The 20,435-nt window shown below is 49.5% G+C and overlaps 1 protein-coding gene across 2 annotated transcripts in view; it reads left to right on the forward strand.

Moving 5' to 3' along the window:
* The window catches only part of ACSF3 (acyl-CoA synthetase family member 3), a gene marked incomplete at its 5' end in the record, with an annotated part of 63,934 nt that overhangs the window by 18,440 nt on the left and 25,059 nt on the right, over positions 1–20,435 (forward strand). For both annotated transcript variants that reach the window (XM_080637894.1, XM_080637893.1), the window contains 2 exons: positions 3,267–3,379; positions 17,512–17,638. In XM_080637894.1, coding sequence (XP_080494020.1) covers positions 3,267–3,379; positions 17,512–17,638 — 240 coding nt within the window. The remainder of the gene's footprint in view (positions 1–3,266; positions 3,380–17,511; positions 17,639–20,435) is intronic.

Consider the following 20,435-nt stretch of genomic DNA (forward strand, 5'->3'; position numbering starts at 1 on the left):
CACTTGATGTGGCTGGGGAAGGGTTGAGTCCTTGGAGCCTGCCCATGTCACCGCTGGTGTCTGGCAGTGTGGCATCATTCTCCACCCACAGCACAGGTCTGAAGGGTCGTGGGCTTTAATTTCCAGAAGGAGAAAAGATGAAAGATTTGAAAGATAAATGTTTGCTTGTATATGGTTAAAACCCTGTTTAAAATGCCTCTGTTTTCACCAGCTCTCATTCTAATCCCCCTGGTGCTGTTACTGTGAAGGGAGATGAATAATTCATGGATGGAGAATGCCTCACTGGGCCTAATCACCACTTTAATTGGAGGTTTAGATCAGAGGCAGCTAATAGCTCCTACAGCGGGGACTCCGTGTATTGTTGACAGTGAGATCGTTGAGTGCCTTATCGTTGGCCTGTTTCAATTCTCCCAGGACACCACTGCACATAACAGCATCGAGGTAACCAGATACCGAAGGACACAGACTGCAGGGGCAATTAAATTTATCTGGGAAGAGCTGACAACTTTTTTAAACAGAGGAGAACTGGTGAAAGAATAATAGTGTCACTCCTTCCTGACTGCAGCCTGGCTGGTGTCGGCTGAGCTGACACCACAGGCATGCTGCCAGCATTTCTTAACATTCAAATTGGAGATAGCTGGGAGGGAGAGAGAGGGAAAAGAGCAGGGATTTCTTCCCTGTTTCCCGTTGGGATCATGGCTGGGAACTAAAGGAGGTGAGTGCTGAGTGTAGACCCACTCTGATTACCCGTACATTGCAGTCTAGGTGAAGCTAGGACTTCTAGTGCTGTTCCTTAGGGAACAGGCTCAACCTTCTGGTGACTTGCTGAAGTCTGCATGGCATGTGTCTTGATATGGTGGATGGGCCTGAGAAGCTCTAGTCATTGTTTTTGCATGAATTTTATTAACACTCTCGGGTTCATGTAGCTCTAATCAATGTTGTGAGCATTTTCAGCCTTTGCAGATGTTGATTTCCAGGTTTGTCATTTTTCCTAAATACCAGAAAGCCTTTCCCAGACTGAATACAAGGAAACAGCTCTCTACGGGAGACTTACTGTATGTGTTAGTTTTGCATTAGCCAAGTAGAAAATAAGTTGATGAAGCTGTATTTGTAACTGTGATCTGAAACACTGTGAGGGGGACATGTTTCCTTCTCTGTGTCTTCAGCTTTGGCAGCACTGGGCTAACATTTGGTATTTCATTCTCAAAGACTGAGACTGGAAGTGGGCACTAATCGTTGAGTCCTATTGCCTGTGAATCAGGCACATTCCTTCACTGAGGTCAGTAGCTCCCATACAGGGAAGAAGCATCTTCCAGGAAAGCATCCATCTGATCTTGATTTGAAAGCTTGCAGAGATGGCAAGTCTGTGAGAACCCGTGGTGGTTCGTTGCACTGGTTACTGCTCCCTCCGTGAGCTTTATGAGACTGACTTTGCAGCATCTCCCTGCTATCCCTTGCCACATTTCACAGGCAGGTTGGAGGCTGTTCACACAAGGCATTTTTCGCACTGGAGAAAATATTCCCATAGAAATCTAGAAGGTGGCTTCATAAGCTTGGCATGCAAACATTTAAGGTGTTTTCTATGCATTGTTACATGCTTTGAGTCCTCCTGGAGCTTACCATGGCAGGTACTAGACTGTTTAAAATACGTAAAGACCTTGGCAGGGTACCTCTGGGCATTTCTTCTGGCTCGTGCTTCTTCCTCACTCTGCTGCAGTCCACTGTCTCTGACTCCTGGCAGTGTCTGCCCATGGAATGAGAGCAGCCCGAGTGATGCTTGTTGTAAGAGAAGGACCTGGATGCATGTTGGGTGACCTGAATGCCGAAGGCAATTTCAAGCTGAACAGACATGCATCGCAGAACTGCCACGTCGCTTTCTGTTTATTTCTTGCCAGATTTGCTAATTGTTCGGGTAGTTTCACTGCAATAAAATCTCACTCCCTCATAGCCCATCTGCTCTTAGCTGATCCTGCAGGGATGCCATAAATCTGGGCTATGATGACATATCTATTTCCATGGCAACTGACCAATGTAGCAAACAAAATCATGATGTCACAGATACCACATCTCCAGGGCTTGAGCAGGAGAATGAGACCAGGATAGGGAAAATGCCACTTGAACCCAAATGCCTCAGATACAGATGACAAGGGGAAGACAGTACTGAGCTCCAGGTCCTGCACACCCTGCTTTAAGCACTTTGCAATGTCAAGCCTAGCAGACCTAGAAAGCATCATCATCTTGAGGCTCTCCAGAGGGGAAATTGATCATCTTTTAAAATAGAGAGAACTCTTACTGATTTAAGCTCAGATTTATGCAGTCCTCTGAGCCCCAGGTAGCTCTGTGCCCATGTCTCTCTCCCCAGTCACAGGGGATGAATGTCATGGGTCTCATCTTGCACTGAGAGTGGTCTCATGCTGTTGAAATGCAGAGGGAAGCCTGCTGAGCCAGCAGATGCCCACAACTCCTGCTTGATGCTGGGCCTCGAGCCTCTCATCGGGCAAAAGTCACAAGAACAAAACTGTCCTGTCCTCTGTGCTTTCAGATGCTCACCAAGAAAAGCATGCACTAAACCAAAGGGTGGGAATGCTGCAGGCTGCAGGTTGGGGAGCTCTGGGTCAACAGAACCAGCTTGGAGCTTAAAAGCAGTTGTTCATGACACTGTGTCAGATTCCCTGGCTTTGAAAATTGAAACCTGTGGAAGAATGATTTGGTTTTGATCTCTGCTTTTCTCCTGTGATGTTTTATATACAGTGTATTGATGTCTCATAAAACTGAGATAATCCCTTGCAATTCTCACACTGTTAAGCCTTTGCCTTTTCTGTCAAATCCAGGCTTTAGAGAAGCAGTGAGCCACTGTAGTGATCATTGTGCTCTTTCTTTTCACATCTTTGTGTAGGTTTCATGGTGTCTTTTTTTTTTTTTTTTCTTTACAAAAAGACAGCTTCATTATTGGGCTACGAAGCTGTGCTGATGTCTTCAAAGACTGGCCAAGAGAGACTGCTCAGGGCTGGAGACACATTTGTTTTCCTAGGCATTTCCAACACTGCCTGCTCAGCGAACAACGGCGTATTGCACTGCAGTGACATTTGCATGCAGACATATGATGTGATCGAAGCCTTCCTGAAGGATAACCCCCTGCTAGGAAGTTCTTTAGTGCCAGCACAGTCTGCAGATGCCATTGATAGATGAGCAGCTGCTCTTTTGCATCCTTGATTTTGTTGTTTCCCAAAGGCTGTCCACTGTTTCACTGCTGTTTTCCTCCATAGGTTCTGTGGGCACCCCACTGCCAGGGGTAGAAGTGCGCATTGTCACTGAGACCTTGAAGAGTGGTGCTCGTTCCTATTCCATCCATGCTCAGGGAGATGAAGACAGCACACAGGTAGTGCTCAGCCATGTTCTCTCCTGCTTCACTTGTCTCATGAGAAATTCTCTCCTCCCCAGCTCTTTGAAGCCTCAAGGACTGAGGCTTGCACTTGCTGTTACTCCCAGGAACTTGGTGATGCTTTTAGAATGTCTCTTTTTTATATTCTTTTTTTGGTTACTATAGCCCTGGTACTTAACAGACTGCACAAGTGTGGTCCTTGCTGCATAGATGAACAACATCTGAGAGAGAATAACACCCCCTGCATGGGAGTGGGAGATGAAGGTTGTGGTATAAGGGCTATGGGATAAGATGATATTATATCTGCTGAGGCTATTGAAGCCCTAGAGGAAGGTGATGAGTTAAGCCTTTGAAAGGCAGGACAAAAAGTTGAAATCTACTGCAGAAGGTAAAAACGAGGCATAGAAGGGGATTCAGGTGAACCGTACTGTGCTCCAAAGAGCCACTAAATATCTGCACTCTGGAGGAGAGGATGAGTGATTTCTAACCCTGTGTTTATTTCACTGGGTTTGGTCAGGGGGTTAGCAGTGAGAATTGGAAGGGCAGGCCTGGTGGCCTTGGGGGTTGCATTCATTTCAAAACAGATCATGGGGGAACTTACCAGGTTTCTGTGAAAGTCCAGCTGCACACCGAGCTCCAACAGCCACGTGATATCTGCACCAGCAGTTCTGCTGTCCCAGAATTCAGATGTCCATGAAGGTGGACCAGTTGAGCCCTTTTCCTTATGAACTGCCCCTGTGTTGGGGTGTTGTGTGTTCCCTGCTGCAGAAGCAGCCCCCAGCCCAACGTCCAGAGTGTCCTGCTGCCTCAGCCCCTTTTTCTCCCCACAGAAATGGCTGAGCAAGGTTTGCATTCCTGCCACATCTCCTTTGCACCCTCATTGCAGTGCAGGTCATGTTGCCTCTGGCAGATCAATAGCCAGGTGATGTACGGGCTCAGCTGAGTAGATGGATGTTGTATGTGTGAGAGAAATTGCTCCAGCAGTTGTGTGCGCCGTGTGGGTGGGAGACAGACAGGCGTCAGATTCAACCTGAAATGTGTGGCTTCACTCATTCCTCTGGGGAAATAGCTTCATCATCTAGCAACGGACATGCCAAGGGTTCAAAAAGAGCTTCCTGGTCTGCAGCAGGGAATACCAGAAACTCTGCTGATGTAAGTACTGGTGAAAGGCTCAAGAAAGCCGTTTTTTCCTCTAGGTTATCTGTGCTGGCAGCTGGAGGAGCCAGCAGGACCATAAGCAGCCCCATGTGCATTGTGGTCAGGCTGCAGCAGGTTGCATTTTGTGTCCTGATGCCAAAACAGAGCACTGCATCCCACCCCAGACGTACAAAATGAGCCCAGGGGAGAGCTGAGAGGGACCGTTCTGGCCAGGGATTGTGGTGTAGCTGAACAGTGAGCAAAGCAGGAGACCTGGGGTGACTGCCCTGGTGCAGCACTCAACACATAGGAAGCTGCTTCCTGTTTATATCACTTCACTGGATGAGTGTTATGTCTCATGGTTTTGTCCCTTCATCCTGGAGTTAGCTTTTGGCCTTTTTTTTTTTCCACTTGTGTGGAACTGAGACATGAAATAGAATGTGTCCATTTTAATAATGATCCTGTAATGCTTCTTTTACCCTAAGGGTAAAAAACCTAATGTTTGGGTTTTTTTCTGCTCAATACTGCTTCCCCTTCCTTCTGTTTGTATTGAGTGACCAGAGAAGAAGGGGAGCCCAGATGACCTGTGTCTGGTGCTGGAAGCCCACCACCCCTGGGGTTCCTGACGACTGAGGCCTACATAACTATTTCCTCTGACTTCAGGCTGATTGAGTTCATATTTGAGGTAGAGGAATTCCACTTATACCCCATCCATTTGTCACATACACCCTTCAGCCCCCAGTGCTTGCCACTGAGGTCCATACCAATGTCTTACGGTGTTCCCGGGAGCTCCCATCAGCACTGGTGTTGGCCCCGTGCCCCTGCCTGATGGCTGACTTTCCGTCAGGCTATCCCTTGGGGGTTTTAAGAATGTTCTGGTGAATTCCAAAGATATCACCCAGGGAGGGTGTGGGAGGTAGTAGAGTTTGCCTCTGGTTGTTGGCTGACGGGTTGGTCCCTCTCTGAACCCACCTTGCCCCTTGTCCCAGCTTAACTGGGAGTTTCTGCAGGCTGAGGGAGAGAAACGGTCCCATCTGCTCTGAGTGACACTAGGCGACAGTGTGTCCTGTATTGCTCCAGGACATCCAGGAGCAGAGTGGATCTGCTGCCTCTGTCCCTGAGACTGTCAAAAGGGCTGTGACAAAGCGAGAAAAACAGTCCCTGCTCCTAGTGTGTCTTGGCACAGATGGATGCATGGGGATGCCAGGAGTTTGGCTTCTGTCTGGTCTGTGTATGGAGTGTGACTTTTCATTGCATGGGCAGGTGGTATCCGTGGTGGCACACCTCTTGTCCCAGTGACAGTGTCATTTCACTGCTTCACACCTGTGGTTGCAGGCAGAAAGCCTCACCTGCTGCCTGTTCCTGCCCTGAGATGCTGCTGCTGGCACACTCTGTGCATCATGCTTGGTTAATAATTTATGTCAGAAGAGAGTACGTCAGTGGAATTTATTTAAAACAAGGAGGATCTGACAGGTCGAATGCTCATCATGCTCCACCAGGCAAGGAAAGGTCTGGCTCTGTTTCAGATCAGCTTCTCCATGGTGAAGGGGCTGTCCCCAGGATGAGAATACTTTGTCGGTGTTCCCTGCCTTGGTTATGCCACTGAACATGGCCTTTTCCTTGCCTCTTATGAGGAGGGATAAATGTATTTGGCCTCACCTCCCTTGCAGGAGGGCTCTGAGGCTTACAGCATGTAAGTAGGTCTGTGGTGTGGTCCTGGCAAAGGCAGAGGGGTCTGGATGGAAGGACAACAGTGGTGAGGCCGGTGCAGAAAACACACAGCCCACTCAGCACCCGCTCTGCCTGTGTTTGATACGAGCATCTGCAGCCCCATTGCTGCTCTGGGCATTTCTCTCTGTTTTGGCATTGATACTGTGAAAAAGTCCCAAATGTCACGTAATGGATTGCTGGAAATAAACACCTCCCGGCAGCAGGGCCGGCACAGGCAGCGCCTGCCGTCTGCTTCAGTTACACAACTTTCAGGGCAGGGATCTCTCTCTGTATACAGAAAGCGCAGCGCACATCTGTGCCACTGAACAGATAATAATGAAACTGCCACACCAGAGCCGGTCCTGGCCACGGTGGGGAGATGGGGCTGGGCCTGGGAGCATGTAGGACATGGTTTGGCAGATCTGGTGGGATGCTGAGCACCCCAGTAGGAGCTGGGCTCCAAGCCATCTCTTCTCACCAGCCTCTCGGCTCCTGCTTGCAGGTGATCTCTGTGCCGGGGGGTTAGGCGCATTGTCAGGGCAATCTGTGAGGCGTTCACACCTCGGCTCCACTGTGCAGAAACCCTCGTGGCTGTGAGCAGAAAGAGCACCTGCCTTTGCCAGGGAAATCATTTGCTGTATGGAGCCTCGCAAGGTCACTGCCTTCCCCGCTCGCGTTGGGCTGAGGTTTCTGCCTTCTGCTCCATCCTGACAACAGCAGACAACAGACTTTCCCCGGGCTGTTTCTTCCCCACTAACACTGTCTCTCCCATTAGATGCTGGGGCATTGCTCCGTTTCCTTTCACGCCGTCACCCTTTAGACACATTTGCACGTCCTGCTGCAGTGAGATGCAAACAGGAGCTCGGCAGCATCGTGGTGGTGGCAGAGGAAGGCTGTGGGTGGTAGGAGCGGGGAGGTAGGAAGCGCTTCTGCTTTGCCATCCGGTAACTGCCTGAGATTGCAGCAGGGGACTGCTGTAATTTGCAAAGCTGGTTTTTGGCACACCCTGAAGATCAATAATCTACTTAGCTGAAAGTTTGCTGGATCTCTGTTCTCCCCTTCATTTTCTCCCACCCCTTGATTAGAGTGCTGGATTCCTTTCGTGCGTGTGCTCCAGCCCTTTGATCTTGCAGCTCTCATGAGCCTTGTGCTCCATTGCATCCAGTTTGCATAGAATTTCTAGCTGGCTCTTGTGCTGCTTCTGTAGTTATTGCTGCATCTGAGGCTGTGAGCTGGTTTCCTGAGCTGACACAGACCCATAAGCCATCAGGCTGTCAGCTGTGCCCTGCTTGAAGCTGCACCATCACTGCCAACACCAAAAGGTGCTCCAGCCTGATGAGATCCCCTCACTGCACGATCTGTTCCCAGCCAAGAATGCTCTGCAACACGATGTGGGACAGGGCCACCTGTGGTGGGGCAAGAGGTGTCAATCCCCATTGGAGCTGCAGGGCCTGCACCCTGACACAGCATCCCCCACTTCTCCCTCTGCAGGAGTGTGGTGACACAGATCGTGGTCCTCTGAAGAGATGCTGTCCTTTGAGTGCTTGGAGAAGTGCTTCTCCTCCCGTACATCCCTGGGGAGCAGGGGTGTGGAAGTGGATGTCAGGGGACAGCAGCAGCTTTGTCTGCTTTGAGTCTATTGCTCCTGTAGCTGCTCACATCCATCCAAAGCAGCCCCTAAACTTTTAACCTGCCTTAAGCAGCTGCCTGTTGAGTCCATCTGACCATACAGGCAGGCTCAGTAATCCTCACTCACAGCCCTGGATGCTTTTTCTCCTGGTCTTTTTATTCCTTATCTTTTTGGCAGCCCAGGATCTCAGTCTCCCATGCCTGACTCCAGCGCACAGGAAAGGGTTACAGCTCTCCAGCGCTGAACGTTTCAGTTCGCTTTGTTCAGTGCAATGCATATTTCATACGCTTAGCTTCCCAGCTGGCAGAGGCCTGGAAACCCTGCAAGCTGTTGGGTATTGTCTCTCTCCTTCTTTATTTGTTTGTTTGTTGGTTGGTAGGGGTTTTTTTTTGGGTTGTCATTTTTGTTGGATTTTATTTTTTTCTTCTGTTTTTTTCCAAATTGCTCACTCGCACGAAAGCCAAACCCCAGTCCTTGACAATAGGGGTCTATCAATAGATAAATGGTTTCACAGCTGTATCTAATGCAGTGCTCTAGCCAGGGCTTTTATGGTGAGTAATTTTCTCGTGCTGAGGCTGCAAAGGGAGCCGTGTGGGACGTATGGGTTGCAGGAGCTGGCAGCAGGAGGACGCTGCAGCCATGGGTTTTTCTCTCCCCCACCCTCCAAAGGTTGTAATTAGCTCGTTGTTTATCCATATGCAAGCTGTCGTCCTGGACGGGAACGGCTCGGCTGCAGCCATCCCTTCCCAAAGCCACCAGCATCTCCTGGCCCCTCCTTCCCATGTCCCCTGTGTCCCTGCCATCTGCTAGCAGCTCACTGCTGGTTGCCAGCACCTCCACAGGGCTGCAGGCACTGGAGGCAGCTGCCACCGTCACCCTTTGTTATGATCAGAGGCCTTGGCCATTGATGCCCCTGTGGAGGGGCCCAGAATGGCTCCACCTCACTCATGTTCATCCCAGATCCTCAGAGAACCACTGGGAAGCTCATCACTGAGCTGCCAGGGTTATCTTGGAGGCTTCCTGGGTGCTTCCTTGCTGCTGCCTGTGGGTGCTGTGGACTCAGGTCCACCTCTCTGGACAGATCCTGCATGGAGGTGCTGTTGCACATGTACCTCTTATGTGTGGTTGTCTCCTTCTCATCCATCCAGGTATTTTGAAACAGCTGGTGTGAATGTACCATGTTTCCATGTGTAGCTCCTGAGGCTAGAGAGAGCCACATGCCAGGCATTCCTGGAAATGGACAAGTATGGATGCTGGTGGGGATGTGAGCACCAGGGCCAGGGAGTGCTGTCTCTCTCTGTCTCAAGCAGCTGCCCCAGGTTCTTCCTTTTCTATCCTGATCAGACCTCAACTGAAAGCAGTTTGTCCTCAATACTCCTATACTTCTAGAACATCTCCTCCCAATGGTGCAATTTTTCATCTGTTTTCTTGTTTTTCACCTGTTTTTTTGTCCCTGCTGCGTCACAACCTCATGTACTGCTGCCTCCTGTGGGTTTCTGGATGGTGAACCTTACTCCAGTGTCTCAGTTCCATCTCCCATCAGCAGCTTGCTGCTGTAGCTGCAGGATGTGCTGTGTGGTGCTGGAGCCTCATAGGATGCCTTCATCAGGGCAGCAAGTCACTGATTCTGGGTCAGACTGTTACTTGGAACCTAGGGTGAAATTCAAGTTGAGTGATAGAGAGCTGCTGGCTGGCTACCACAGCTGTTCATTGGGATGCTTTGGGCTTCATCACCTCTACCTGGATCTTTGCCCACTTCAGGAATCTTGCCCCTCAGCTGCACAATCTCTCCCATCAGCAGCCACCTCCCAGGCAGGCAGTTTAGGGAATATATTGTTAAAGGGAGCCTGGATTATATCTGCTACTTTTCTTCTATCTGGGACATCAGTCCTCAGGTTTTCTGGCTCAATCCATCTTTGGTAAATTCATGCTGCATTTTTTCCTATTTTCCATTTGCCTCAGCTTCTTCCAGAAACTCTTCCAAAGCACTCACAGTGCTGGATGCTGCCGTCATATATATTCCAGTTATGATTTTTGTTTCACTGTGTTCCTCTCATTTCCTCAGTGACCTGCCCAAATAATTCAAGTTTCTCCACTTTGTTGCTCAGGCTGCTTTCATTATTGTATAAACATTTTAACTGCTTCCATTGATCACATGCAGTTCCTTAGTCAACTCAGTATATCTCATTCTCGTATGTATTTATATCTCCTTCCTTCTTTCTGTCTGTTCTCTGATTTAGGGATTTTTTTTGGCCATAGCTGTATTTTATTTCTTCCTGGTAGAGAAGAGGAGGAGGAGATCATGGTAGCATGATGTCCCCTTGTTTCTCAGCTGAAAACTTTTCTTGCCACAGGAGCAGCCTTGATCCCAGAAGACTATTTCTTTGCACATTGAATTTGAATTAAATCTGTCAAGAAGAACCTCCTATCCACAAGTGTTTTGTTTGTCATAGCACCCTCAAGATCTCTATTCATCTCTTTATTGTTTTATGCTTTAATTCCTCCTTGTAGCAGGGGGAAGATTTAGGATATGTGACCTCACTATATTCTTCACCATGCTGGCAGTTTTGGTTCTCTCAGTGTGAGGGACAAGGGGTGGATAGGTTCCTCCCTCTCTGGCCCTATCATGCTGCTCCTGGTCTTCAACTTTTTTCTGTGTCCTTGCTTGTGCCGAGAGAGCCTGGGAGACCGGGGTGTTTATGTTTGCTATTGTGAGACATGGGATGGAAGCAGCTTTCCTGACTGCCCAGTCGCTGGTCCTTGTTCCATAGAATCATAGAATAGTTAGGGTTGGAAAGGACCTTAAGATCATCCAGTTCCAACCCCCCTGCCATGGGCAGGGACACCTCACACTAAACCATGGCACCCAAGGCCTCATCCAACCTGGCCTTGAACACCACCAGGGATGGAGCATTCACAGCTTCCTTGGCCAACCCATTCCAGTGCCTCAGCACCCTCTCAGTAAAGAATTTCTTCCTTACATCCAATCTAAACTTCCCCTGTTTCAGTTTGAACCCGTTGCCCCTTGTCCTGTCACTACAGTCCCTGATGAAGAGTCCCTCCCCAGCATCCTTGTAGCCCCCCTTCAGATACTGGAAGCTGCTCTGAGGTCTCCACGCAGCCTTCTCTTCTCCAGGCTGAACAGCCCCAACTTTCTCAGCCTGTCTCCATACAGGAGGTGCTCCAGCCCCTGATCATCCTCGTGGCCTCCTCTGGACTTGTTCCAACAGTTCCATGTCCTTTTGATGTTGAGGACACCAGAACTGCACACAATGCTCCAAGTGAGGTCTCACGAGAGCAGAGTAGAGGGACAGGATCACCTCCTTCGACCTGCTGGTCACGCTCCTCTTGATGCAGCCCAGGATACGGTTGCTTTCTGGGCTGCGAGCGCACACTGCAGCCGGCTCATGTTCAGTTTCTCATTGATCAACACCCCCAAGTCCTTCTCTGCAGGGCTGCTCTGAATCTCTTCTCTGCCCAACCTGTAGCTGTGCCTGGGATTGCTCCGGCCCAGGTATAGGACCTGTTTCTACTTGATTTCTGCACACCTGAGTCTTTCTGAGCTGTCAGTTCAACCTTACATGCTTACAGCCTCCGTCCTTCCATGATACACTTGCTGGACCTCCGCTGAGTCGCAGAGGCTGTTGCTGCTGTAGCACATCTTAGGAATGTTTGCCAGAGAGGCCTGGACATGTTGGGGAGATGCTGAAGCACAGAGGCCAGAAGAAAAAGGTACAATCTCTGCCCTAGAGTGCTTGCAGCCGAAGGGAGGAGGCACTGGCCGCTGCAGGATGGCTTAGCACAAGGAAGTAATTAGAGCTTCTCGGGCAGTGTGATCATCTGTAGTCACAGCACATCACAGCCTTGCTGACCTGAACTTCTGAGTGAGGCTTATGAAAAACGAACTGAAGGTGGGCCACTAATTGAATCCTTGCCTGGTCCTCTGCCTGCCCCCGAGCACCAAATCAGAGCAGGCGTTGTGAGGGCACGTCAGGAGCCTTTCTCTAATGAAGAGAGCTGAGGGAGTGGGAAGATGTGCTGACATCTCTCCTCGTTTATTATCTTCTGAAGCCTGCAAACAAGAGGGATGAGAGCAGCAGCATAGAGAGTTGTTGGTGTTTCTGGAACAGTGTTACACATCTAATTTATGGTGTTAATATAGATCAAGAAGTTCTGGGTCCGTGGAACAATAGCAGAGAGGACTGACCTTTCCCAAACTTGGGATTTTGTTTCTGTGGTTCTTTTGAGATCATCTGGAGTTAATCAGTCTGTTAACTTTCAAAACTCAGTACTGCCTAAAAAGATATACACTCACTTTTGTTTTCAGTGGAGCAACATTTACTGTAAGTAGAGGGTTAGGTTTTTTGAAACTGAGTTTCAGCGTTCCAGCTCCACTGTGCACCAGCCTTGCTTTTAAATTTATAACCCTCGAAAATGAAAACTAAATTGATTGTGTTATTCCCAGCCCTTTTATAAAAGTTAACATTGCAAAAACAGATGTGAAATGTGGCCTCGTAGATTACAGCCTGGGCTTGTGGTTTGTTTGGTTGGGGTTTTTTTCACTCTCTGTGCTGTGTCCCTGAGGAACAGAAATCTGCCTTTTTCCAGCAGGAGGAAAATTGTTCTGTGTCTAAATTGCCTCCTGCTACCCTTCTGCAGGATGCTGCAGGACACGGAGCTCAGAGGAACGATAATGCTTTTACAAAACCATGCAACTTAGCAGGGAATTTTTAATTATGAATGTGCGTGAGAGTTCAGATTGCCTGGGAATTTGGTAATGCTCTAGCAAGCATCACACCTCTAGGACATCCACTCAAATATGGCCCAGGGAGACAGTGATTAAAAGGCACTGCCAAGTGGATTATTGGTCTCCAGCTTCCTTTTAGGAAGCAGGTGAGCATATCCTTACATCCCTCATCAACCCACCACACCAGTCCTGGGTGCAGCATGATTGCCTGGTCTGGAAGCAGAGTCTGGGCACAGCCCCAAGCTCCCATGCTTTCTCCAGGCCAGAGGGGCTGAGCTGTTGGACGCTGTGTTAGAGCAAAGCTTTGCTGTATTGCAGCGCTCTCCTGGCCACCAAAATCTTGAAGGGATGAATTTGTGGTCTTTTGAGAGAGAAGGAGCGCATCTGGAAATGGCAGGTGAGCTTCAGCTCAGTGCGGTCATGAGTGTGGCAGAGCATCCCAGCTCCATAGCTCGACCCTGGGGTGCAGGGTGGGATGTGGAGCCATTCTTCAGGCTTTGTTGTATAATTATATGTTTAAAGCAAACGGGAAAAAGTTATTACTCTGTGAGAACTGCTAAAATGGTTCCATCGCTTCCATAAACCTCACACATATAAATTATTGTCTTCTGTTATTCACTTAAAAGGCTAGGTTGCTTAATTATTTTGATCACAGTAATCACTTATTTACAAGGTGGGGAAAAATGCCAAGCACTTCCAAGCTGTGGTAGAGGAGGCAGGGCTGCAGAAGCATTTCCTTCCTCCACACAGATGCTTTTGAGTTTCTTGGTTGCATCAGTGGTGGTGCCCGCCCCATGCATACCCCAGACTGTTCTCTCCTGCTCTGGCAGCAGTGGTGTGATGGAAGCTGGGCTGCTTGGAGCCCAGGGTGGTGGGAGCTGCAGGAGCAGGTTTGGCTGCAGGGAACTGGTTCTTTATGGAGCACAGACTGTGGAGGAGTCAGGCTGTGGCTGGGTAGGAGGGTGGAATGGGGAGTAGGGACCCAGGGACAGAAGTGTAAGTAGGGAAGAGTAGAAGGAAAATGGTACAAGATCTGCAGGGCCAGAAGATGCCCCTCGCATTGTCCTGCTCCGCTTCACCCCATCCAGGCAAACTGCTCTTCTGTAGATGTGCTGCCTCACATTTCTAGGGTGCAGGAGTGGCAAGGTTCCTTTTATGGTCCCTCCTGATAGAAGGTGCTCTGATTCACAGCCTTTGCTCACCCAGGAGAGAGGTTCAGATGATAATTTTTTGGGGGGCAGGAGGAAGAAGAGGCCTGATAGAAGTTAGATGTGTCCCTCCAAAACCTGATTGCCACCTGAGGAAGGTGTTTGGGTTTTTTCTGAAGAGCTTGTCTGTCATCCTCCCAATCCTATCAGCCCAGTAACAAGGTATTACCTCCCTTCACAGCCTCACCTTCCAGCTTTCACCCTGTGTCTTCCACATGCTTAGGAATCCGCTGTGCCTCCCCTGCTTCCCAGCGAAAGACATGCCGCTGAGAGCCTACCTCCATAAAAGCCCCTAATTCCATTAAAGTCCATTACAAGCTCCTCTCCTGCTGTTCCCGGAGGCACGGGGCAGCATCCATCAGAGACCACAAGAAAACAAATGGCCACTTTGAACAGATCCCAGGGCCGCTTGCCAAGCGGGGATTCCCAGCGATTTACAAACCACCCTTGCTTCCCCCTAATAGAGGTAAAATGGAAGCAGGGAAAATACACATTTTAGAATCACCCAGCTTTAGTCCTTCAAAGGATTTATTACAACCTTTTATTTTCATGCGTGGAAAATGGAATCTTATCTGGTATGCTGGCTGGTCCAGCAGAAAGCTATCAGGCAGCAACCTTCAGGGGCACACTATGCCTGGGTGTTAAAAGTTGCTCAAATGCATTAAAGCAGTTGAAAAGTGCATTAAAATGTGGAGCTAGGAGAGGAGATACCTGGGCAATTAACAATCTGATGCTTTCAGCAGCTGCTTGCGACATCGATCAGTGCATCAACAGTGGGTGCCACTGAGATTTGCTGCAGAAAGGAAACACACACGTTAGCCATGCTGCTGCCGCCAAAATTGCGCTCTCAAAGCGGGTATCAGCCAGGTAGCTTGGTGTATTTGGGAGTTTACCAGGGATCAGATGCAAGGGGTTGTAGGAGATAAATGCCTTGAACCCTGAGTTTTAATTTATGTTGTTTGTAAGCAGCAGAAGCTGCTGGCGCCGGGGTGGGTTGTGTCCCCTCTGCTACACCAGGGAGCAGTGGCACTGACATTCGAAGTGCAGCAAGCAAAATCCTATTAAGATAACGTCACGGCCTTTCTGTTTTACTGTTTGCAAGCCAGCCATAACATCATTAAATTACACAACAGGGAGGTGCCTGCTGCCAAGGAGCTCTGCTCGAGATAAGATGTGGGTTGAGCTGCTGCCAAATTTTGAGTTGATATGACAAGAAATTTGGAGCTGATTCAAGGCTTGATTCACACAAAACGATGCAGCGTGCAGGTAAACACTGTGCAGGATTGGTCCCTGGGGCAGCTCAGCTGCTCTGAGCTGGGGCACAGTGTGGGTTGTGCAGGCTGGCACTGTGTGATGCCTATGCAAGGCTGGACTGGGGCTGGAGACATTCTAGTACCCAAATTTACACCCATTCTTGCTTTCAGTGCTGACACCCAGAAGACAAAATCTGGCAGGATCTGTAGGTGAAGGTCAGGCAACTGTTGGCAGGTCCTCGCCATCCTTACCTCCACCTCCTGCTTCCCAGCCCTTTTGGGGGAGTCAAAAGCAGTCTGACAACTAAAGGAACTGACTTTGGAGGCTTGCAGTAGTATAAAATGCCTGCAATTTGAGGGCAATTTTGATAGTCAGTTGTCTCTGGCTGAGATGGTTGGATGGGGTCAGGTGGGTTTGCAGGGAAGTGAGTGGGGTGGAGTTTCCCCTAAGAGGAGAGGTGTTGCTGGTTGGGTTACCCAATGGGCATAAGTGGAACTGAGAGTACCTGGAGCACTGGGTTACTCAGGGAGGTTGCTTGTTTTGTAATGTCATGGCTGGGCCAGCAGGAAAAGGAGTGAGGAGAAAGAGCTGCATTGTTAAAACTTACAGCCTCTGTAACAGCACTGCAACCTTGTTTTGCCAGTCCCTCTGCATCACCCACCACGTCCCTGCCACACAGGCTTTGTGCCTTCTGCCCTTTGGCTGCAGCAGGTACTGAGGCTCTGGCTCTCTTGGAGCTCCGGTTTCTCTGTGCTGTCCTGCTTGTGCATAGTCTGGTCTTCAGGCTCCCTCTTTCAGATCCCCTGGCGAGAATTCCCCACCTTGCCATGGCTCAGCATTAATGACCTTTTTCTCCTTCAACATCTTCCAGACAGTGGAGGTGATGTACAACCAGGGCTCTGGGCGCTCAGCCCAGCCTGTGGCACATGGAGTCATTCAGGCAATTCTGCAGAAGCACCTGGGCTCTAGGTGCAGGGATCCTTCTGTCACCCCATCCTCCAAGGCAGGACATCAGGAAGAAATTACCTCAAAACAAGGTTTCTAAGCATTTTCCATTAGAGGAGTTTTGTTTCCATCAAAGGCTGCACAGAGAAGTGAAGCCTGCTCTGCCCTGGGATTGTGCCTCATGCTCCAGATCTGCTGTTACCACCTCCCCCCGTGCTGTGTTTCTGGCACTGCTGACTTTCAGGGTCCCATATGTATCTCATCCACGTTGCAGCAGAACAAGTACAAAGAGGCTCGGAGTACTCGTTATTGGGATGTTCTCTGCAAAGGGATGGAGCTATGTGTAAAAGCACATATTGCAGTGACCTCCCATTCCAGCACTGGCTTCGCACATCTTCCTTGCAAAAGGACTTTAGGTTAGCATAAGCAGTTTGTGCCTCCCTGGTGCCTCATCTCCTAGCCTGCCTGCATCCTTATGATTATGAAGCTGTGTGTGCAGGGGAGATGAGATACCATGCCATGTCAGGCAAGTCTGTGACCTTCCTGCAATTCTCCAGTTTCCGTAACAGCAGGATGTTTGTTTTGTTGCCATAGGAAACCTGCCTGTGCAGGTTTGCAGGGTCCCGTGTTGTCACTACAGCCATTGCCTTCTAGTGGGCCTGAAAGGAGCCGAGTGTACCGAAGAACAAATCCAATGATGTTTCCTGCCACCTCAGGAGAAAAAAGAATGATAGATTGACGATTCTGGAAGGCAAACAGAGCAGGCAGCAGCATGGCAGAGTCACAGGAGCATGTCAGCCCTTGCCTCACAGTGGCTGCCCTCCTTGCTGCATCACCCGGCTGTGGAAGGTAGGAGGATGGTCCTTATCTCTGAAGACACTGCATATCTTGTACGTCCAGAGAGAGTGGTGGTGGTGCCTTCAGCACCAGACCAGGATCTGATCTCCCAGCTGAAGGACAGTGGGCTATATTTCCCTTACCAAGAATTATTTCCTGGGAGAGAACCCAGACAGAGGCTGGTAGGTGCTGCAGTAGAAACAGGGTGCAGAGAAATCTTGTGAAGCTGGTCTGCATCAGGCCATCCAGGGGTCAGAAAGGACCATCCCTTTCCCGAAAGCATTTCCTGACCCTTTTCCAAGAGTATTTTCTGCATATTTGCATACGAGACCTGTCCTCTGACAGCAGCTGGAAGGCATCAGCCTGCCTGGACCGTGGTTCCAGGATGGAAGTTGTTGTTTTCATATAACACAAATGTATGTTTTCAGTGCTTTTGGATGTCAAAGACACTTTGGTGAGTCCTTCCATCCGAGGAAAGACATCGTGCAGGTGGGCAGGCCGCATTGGAGGTTGGGACAGGCTGGAAAGGCACATGGTGTGGGTCCTGCTTGTCCCCTACCACAAGGTGGGGGAGCCGATGCAAGGTGGTGGAGCCGATGTGGCTGCAGGACAACTGCCCACTGCCACTCCCTGGGGTGCATTCACTGTGTGCTTGTCCTAGGTGACACCGGGTCTGGAGGGACAAGAAGGGGAGCTGCTCGTGAAGGGACCCTCCGTCTTCCGCGAGTACTGGAACAGACCCAAAGAAACAGCAGACGCCTTCACGCCCGATGGCTGGTTCAAAACAGGTACCGCGATGGCTCCCTGCAACGTATGGCAAAGGGCAGTGAGGGGAGGAGGAGGCAGCAGCTATGGATCATCCCCTGGGGTTCCCTGGCTGCTCGGGGGGGGTTTTGCAGAAAGGGGATCACAGCCCAGCTGGGGGTGCAGGTTGGATGTGCTTCTGAACGCCAGGCTCAAGGAGGGGCTTTGCTTGTGTTGGCTGTAATTAGCCAGTTGATGGGGTATGTTTGGGGTTGCTTGCTTGTGAGCATAATATATGATGTTTAATGTTTTCTGGGGACTTAAACTTTGCAAAATGTGATTGAGTTTAACTTACACAAGGACCACATCAGTGGAAAACCCCCACTAAGCTCCAAGGAGGGGAATCCGTCCTGCTTCCCCTCTTGCCTCCATCACGGTGTCTGCAGGGGAGTTTGTCCTCCTGGTCGTGGCTTAGTTAAAGGATTGAAGGCATGAGCATGGGCAGTGTGGGTGTGTGGGGTGGGCTGGGACCATGAGGGAGCCTTTCAAGGGACTGTCACTTGTCAGAAACTGCTAACTGAAGGAATGCTGAGCTTTCTGAGGAAAAATCCCAGCAGGTGTCCTCAGGTTTAGGATGAGGTTTTGAAATTGCCAGAACATTTTTTTTCAATAGTGAAAAGCCTGAGTTATCCAAATAAAGAGACCTTTTAATTTGAAACCGGGGCTCGTTTTATTTTTATGTGATACGTTGTGGAAATGCAGAGGAAATGGTGCTTTTTCTGGGTTTTCTCAGGGTTTTCCTTTCCCTTTCAAGAGAGGGAAGAGTTTCTGAAACATAGAATGTTTCCAGGGATGAGAAAACCTGTGGTATTTGCTTCTTTCGAATAAACTTGGCCGGAAGAGAATGCCTCAGTAATAATACCTATTGCAAGTGGGGGCTATGTGTACCATGGGAGGTTTTATCAAATGTTTGCAGACAGAATAAAGATCCCATTATCCCGCAATAGCAGCGGATGCCATTGGGACTGTCCCTACCTGGAGCTGCTGTGGCTGGGCAAGTTCTCAGAGGAGAACTCGTAATGGCTAATCGTGCCCATCATGCGGGGTAACAAATTCAGGAGCATACCGGGCTGAAGAGCTTTCCCAGTTGGCATAGACGTGACAGGCCATGAATAAGTTATGTGCTGCAAATTACACCTCCCACCCTGTGCATGGTGAGCGGTCAGAGGCCCCCTCGGTCAGAGGTTCTCTGCAATGTGGATTAAATACTGAACCAGCCATGGGATGGGTTGACAGGCTCTGTCCCCAGCTTGTGAGTGGTATCTCAGTGAGCAGCCTTCCTGCTGCCCCTGCCACTGGCTGGGAGCTGTTTGAGCAGTGGGGTAAAGCCAGGCTGTACCAAGCCCAGCCACCAATTAATCTTGCCAGTGCAGAAGGGGCTGATGGCTCATTTCTGCTGAACCTTAACACAGACACAGCTCAAACTTCCCCATTCCGCTCTCACTGTGTGTTAGCAGTGCCATCGTGTCAGGAGTCAGGCTGGATTTCTAATGCCTTCTGTGTAATCTTATTTATTTATGGTTCCTGAAGAAGCTGTGATTTATTATCATTGTTATCCTGAAGCAGACACGGAGCTGCCCTGCTGGCAGTGTCACCACGGGTCCCCATCCCGAGTGTGTACCATGGGTTGGTACTGGAGCATCATCAGGCGATGCACAGGGTGTGCAGGGCAATCAGCTTTAAGAATTTTTTTAGTCACCACTCCTGATGAATATTTCAGATGCAAAGGAATAGCATGCATTAATTATTGCAAAGAGATGTCTTTAGGAGAAAATGATTTTGAAATTCAGTTTAATTTCATTGTAATGCGCTGCAAACAGGAAGGGAGTATGTGTGTTTAATTGGCTCTCGGGGGTAAGGCCGGGAAGATGGCATGCCTTTGTCACAGGCCATTAGTGATACAGACTGCATAATGAGAGAGTACAATCAGCTCACAGCTGCTGGCTCCTACGGGGAGAGAATGATATTAAATAGAAATCAGTATAAATTAAACTTAACCCTTTCACTAGCTGAGCAAAACTCAGAGCTAGATATGACAGGGGAGAAGAGACAGGCAGGGGGGCCTTGGAGGGTGCCCCAGTGGCTAGGCTGCCTCCCCAGTGTCCCCCACAGCTGTCTAGGGGGGCTTTTAATTCTCTTCACCCTCCTCTTCCCCCACTCTTTGCCTTTCTCTCCTTTCCTTCCTCTCCTGACCACTCGTTCTGTCTCTCAAGGATGTCAGGTCAATGGGGCTATTTTTTCCCAAGCCTCATTTAGCTGGTGGTGCTGTGAGCAAGCCACATTGCCCCTCGCTTTTCACCACTGTGACAGCCTCCGGAGATGACTCTGAGTGGCAAGTGTCCCTGTGGTGGTAAAAAAACATGTGAAGGAAATGAGGAGGTTGTGTCCCACCATAGCAACTGGGATCTGTAAGATGAATTAGCCCTGATAAGCAGAGATGGGTGACTTCGGGACCATATGGTGACTTTGGGATCATACTGGCAGAACCCAAAAGAGGCAAAGCCCAGCTGCTGCCAGGCTGTAATCTGCTTCATCTGCCATTTGCATATCATATAGGTCAGTGTTTCAAAGGTGAGGCTGAATGCATGCACATGGTGCTCTCAAAACCCAGGCGATGGTGTTCCTGACTCCATGTTAGTGTTCCTCTCACTGCCAGACCCATATATGCATCCCCACTAAGCGACATACAGGTCACCTGAAGAGGATGACAGTGTGATTGCAGGCAACGACCAGGTCCTCTCTGTCTCTGAGGACACGGGGAATGTGCACTCAGCTGCAGCA

Source organism: Psittacula echo, assembly GCF_963264785.1.
Source record: "Psittacula echo genome assembly, chromosome: Z".
Classification (NCBI taxonomy): domain Eukaryota; kingdom Metazoa; phylum Chordata; class Aves; order Psittaciformes; family Psittacidae; genus Psittacula; species Psittacula echo.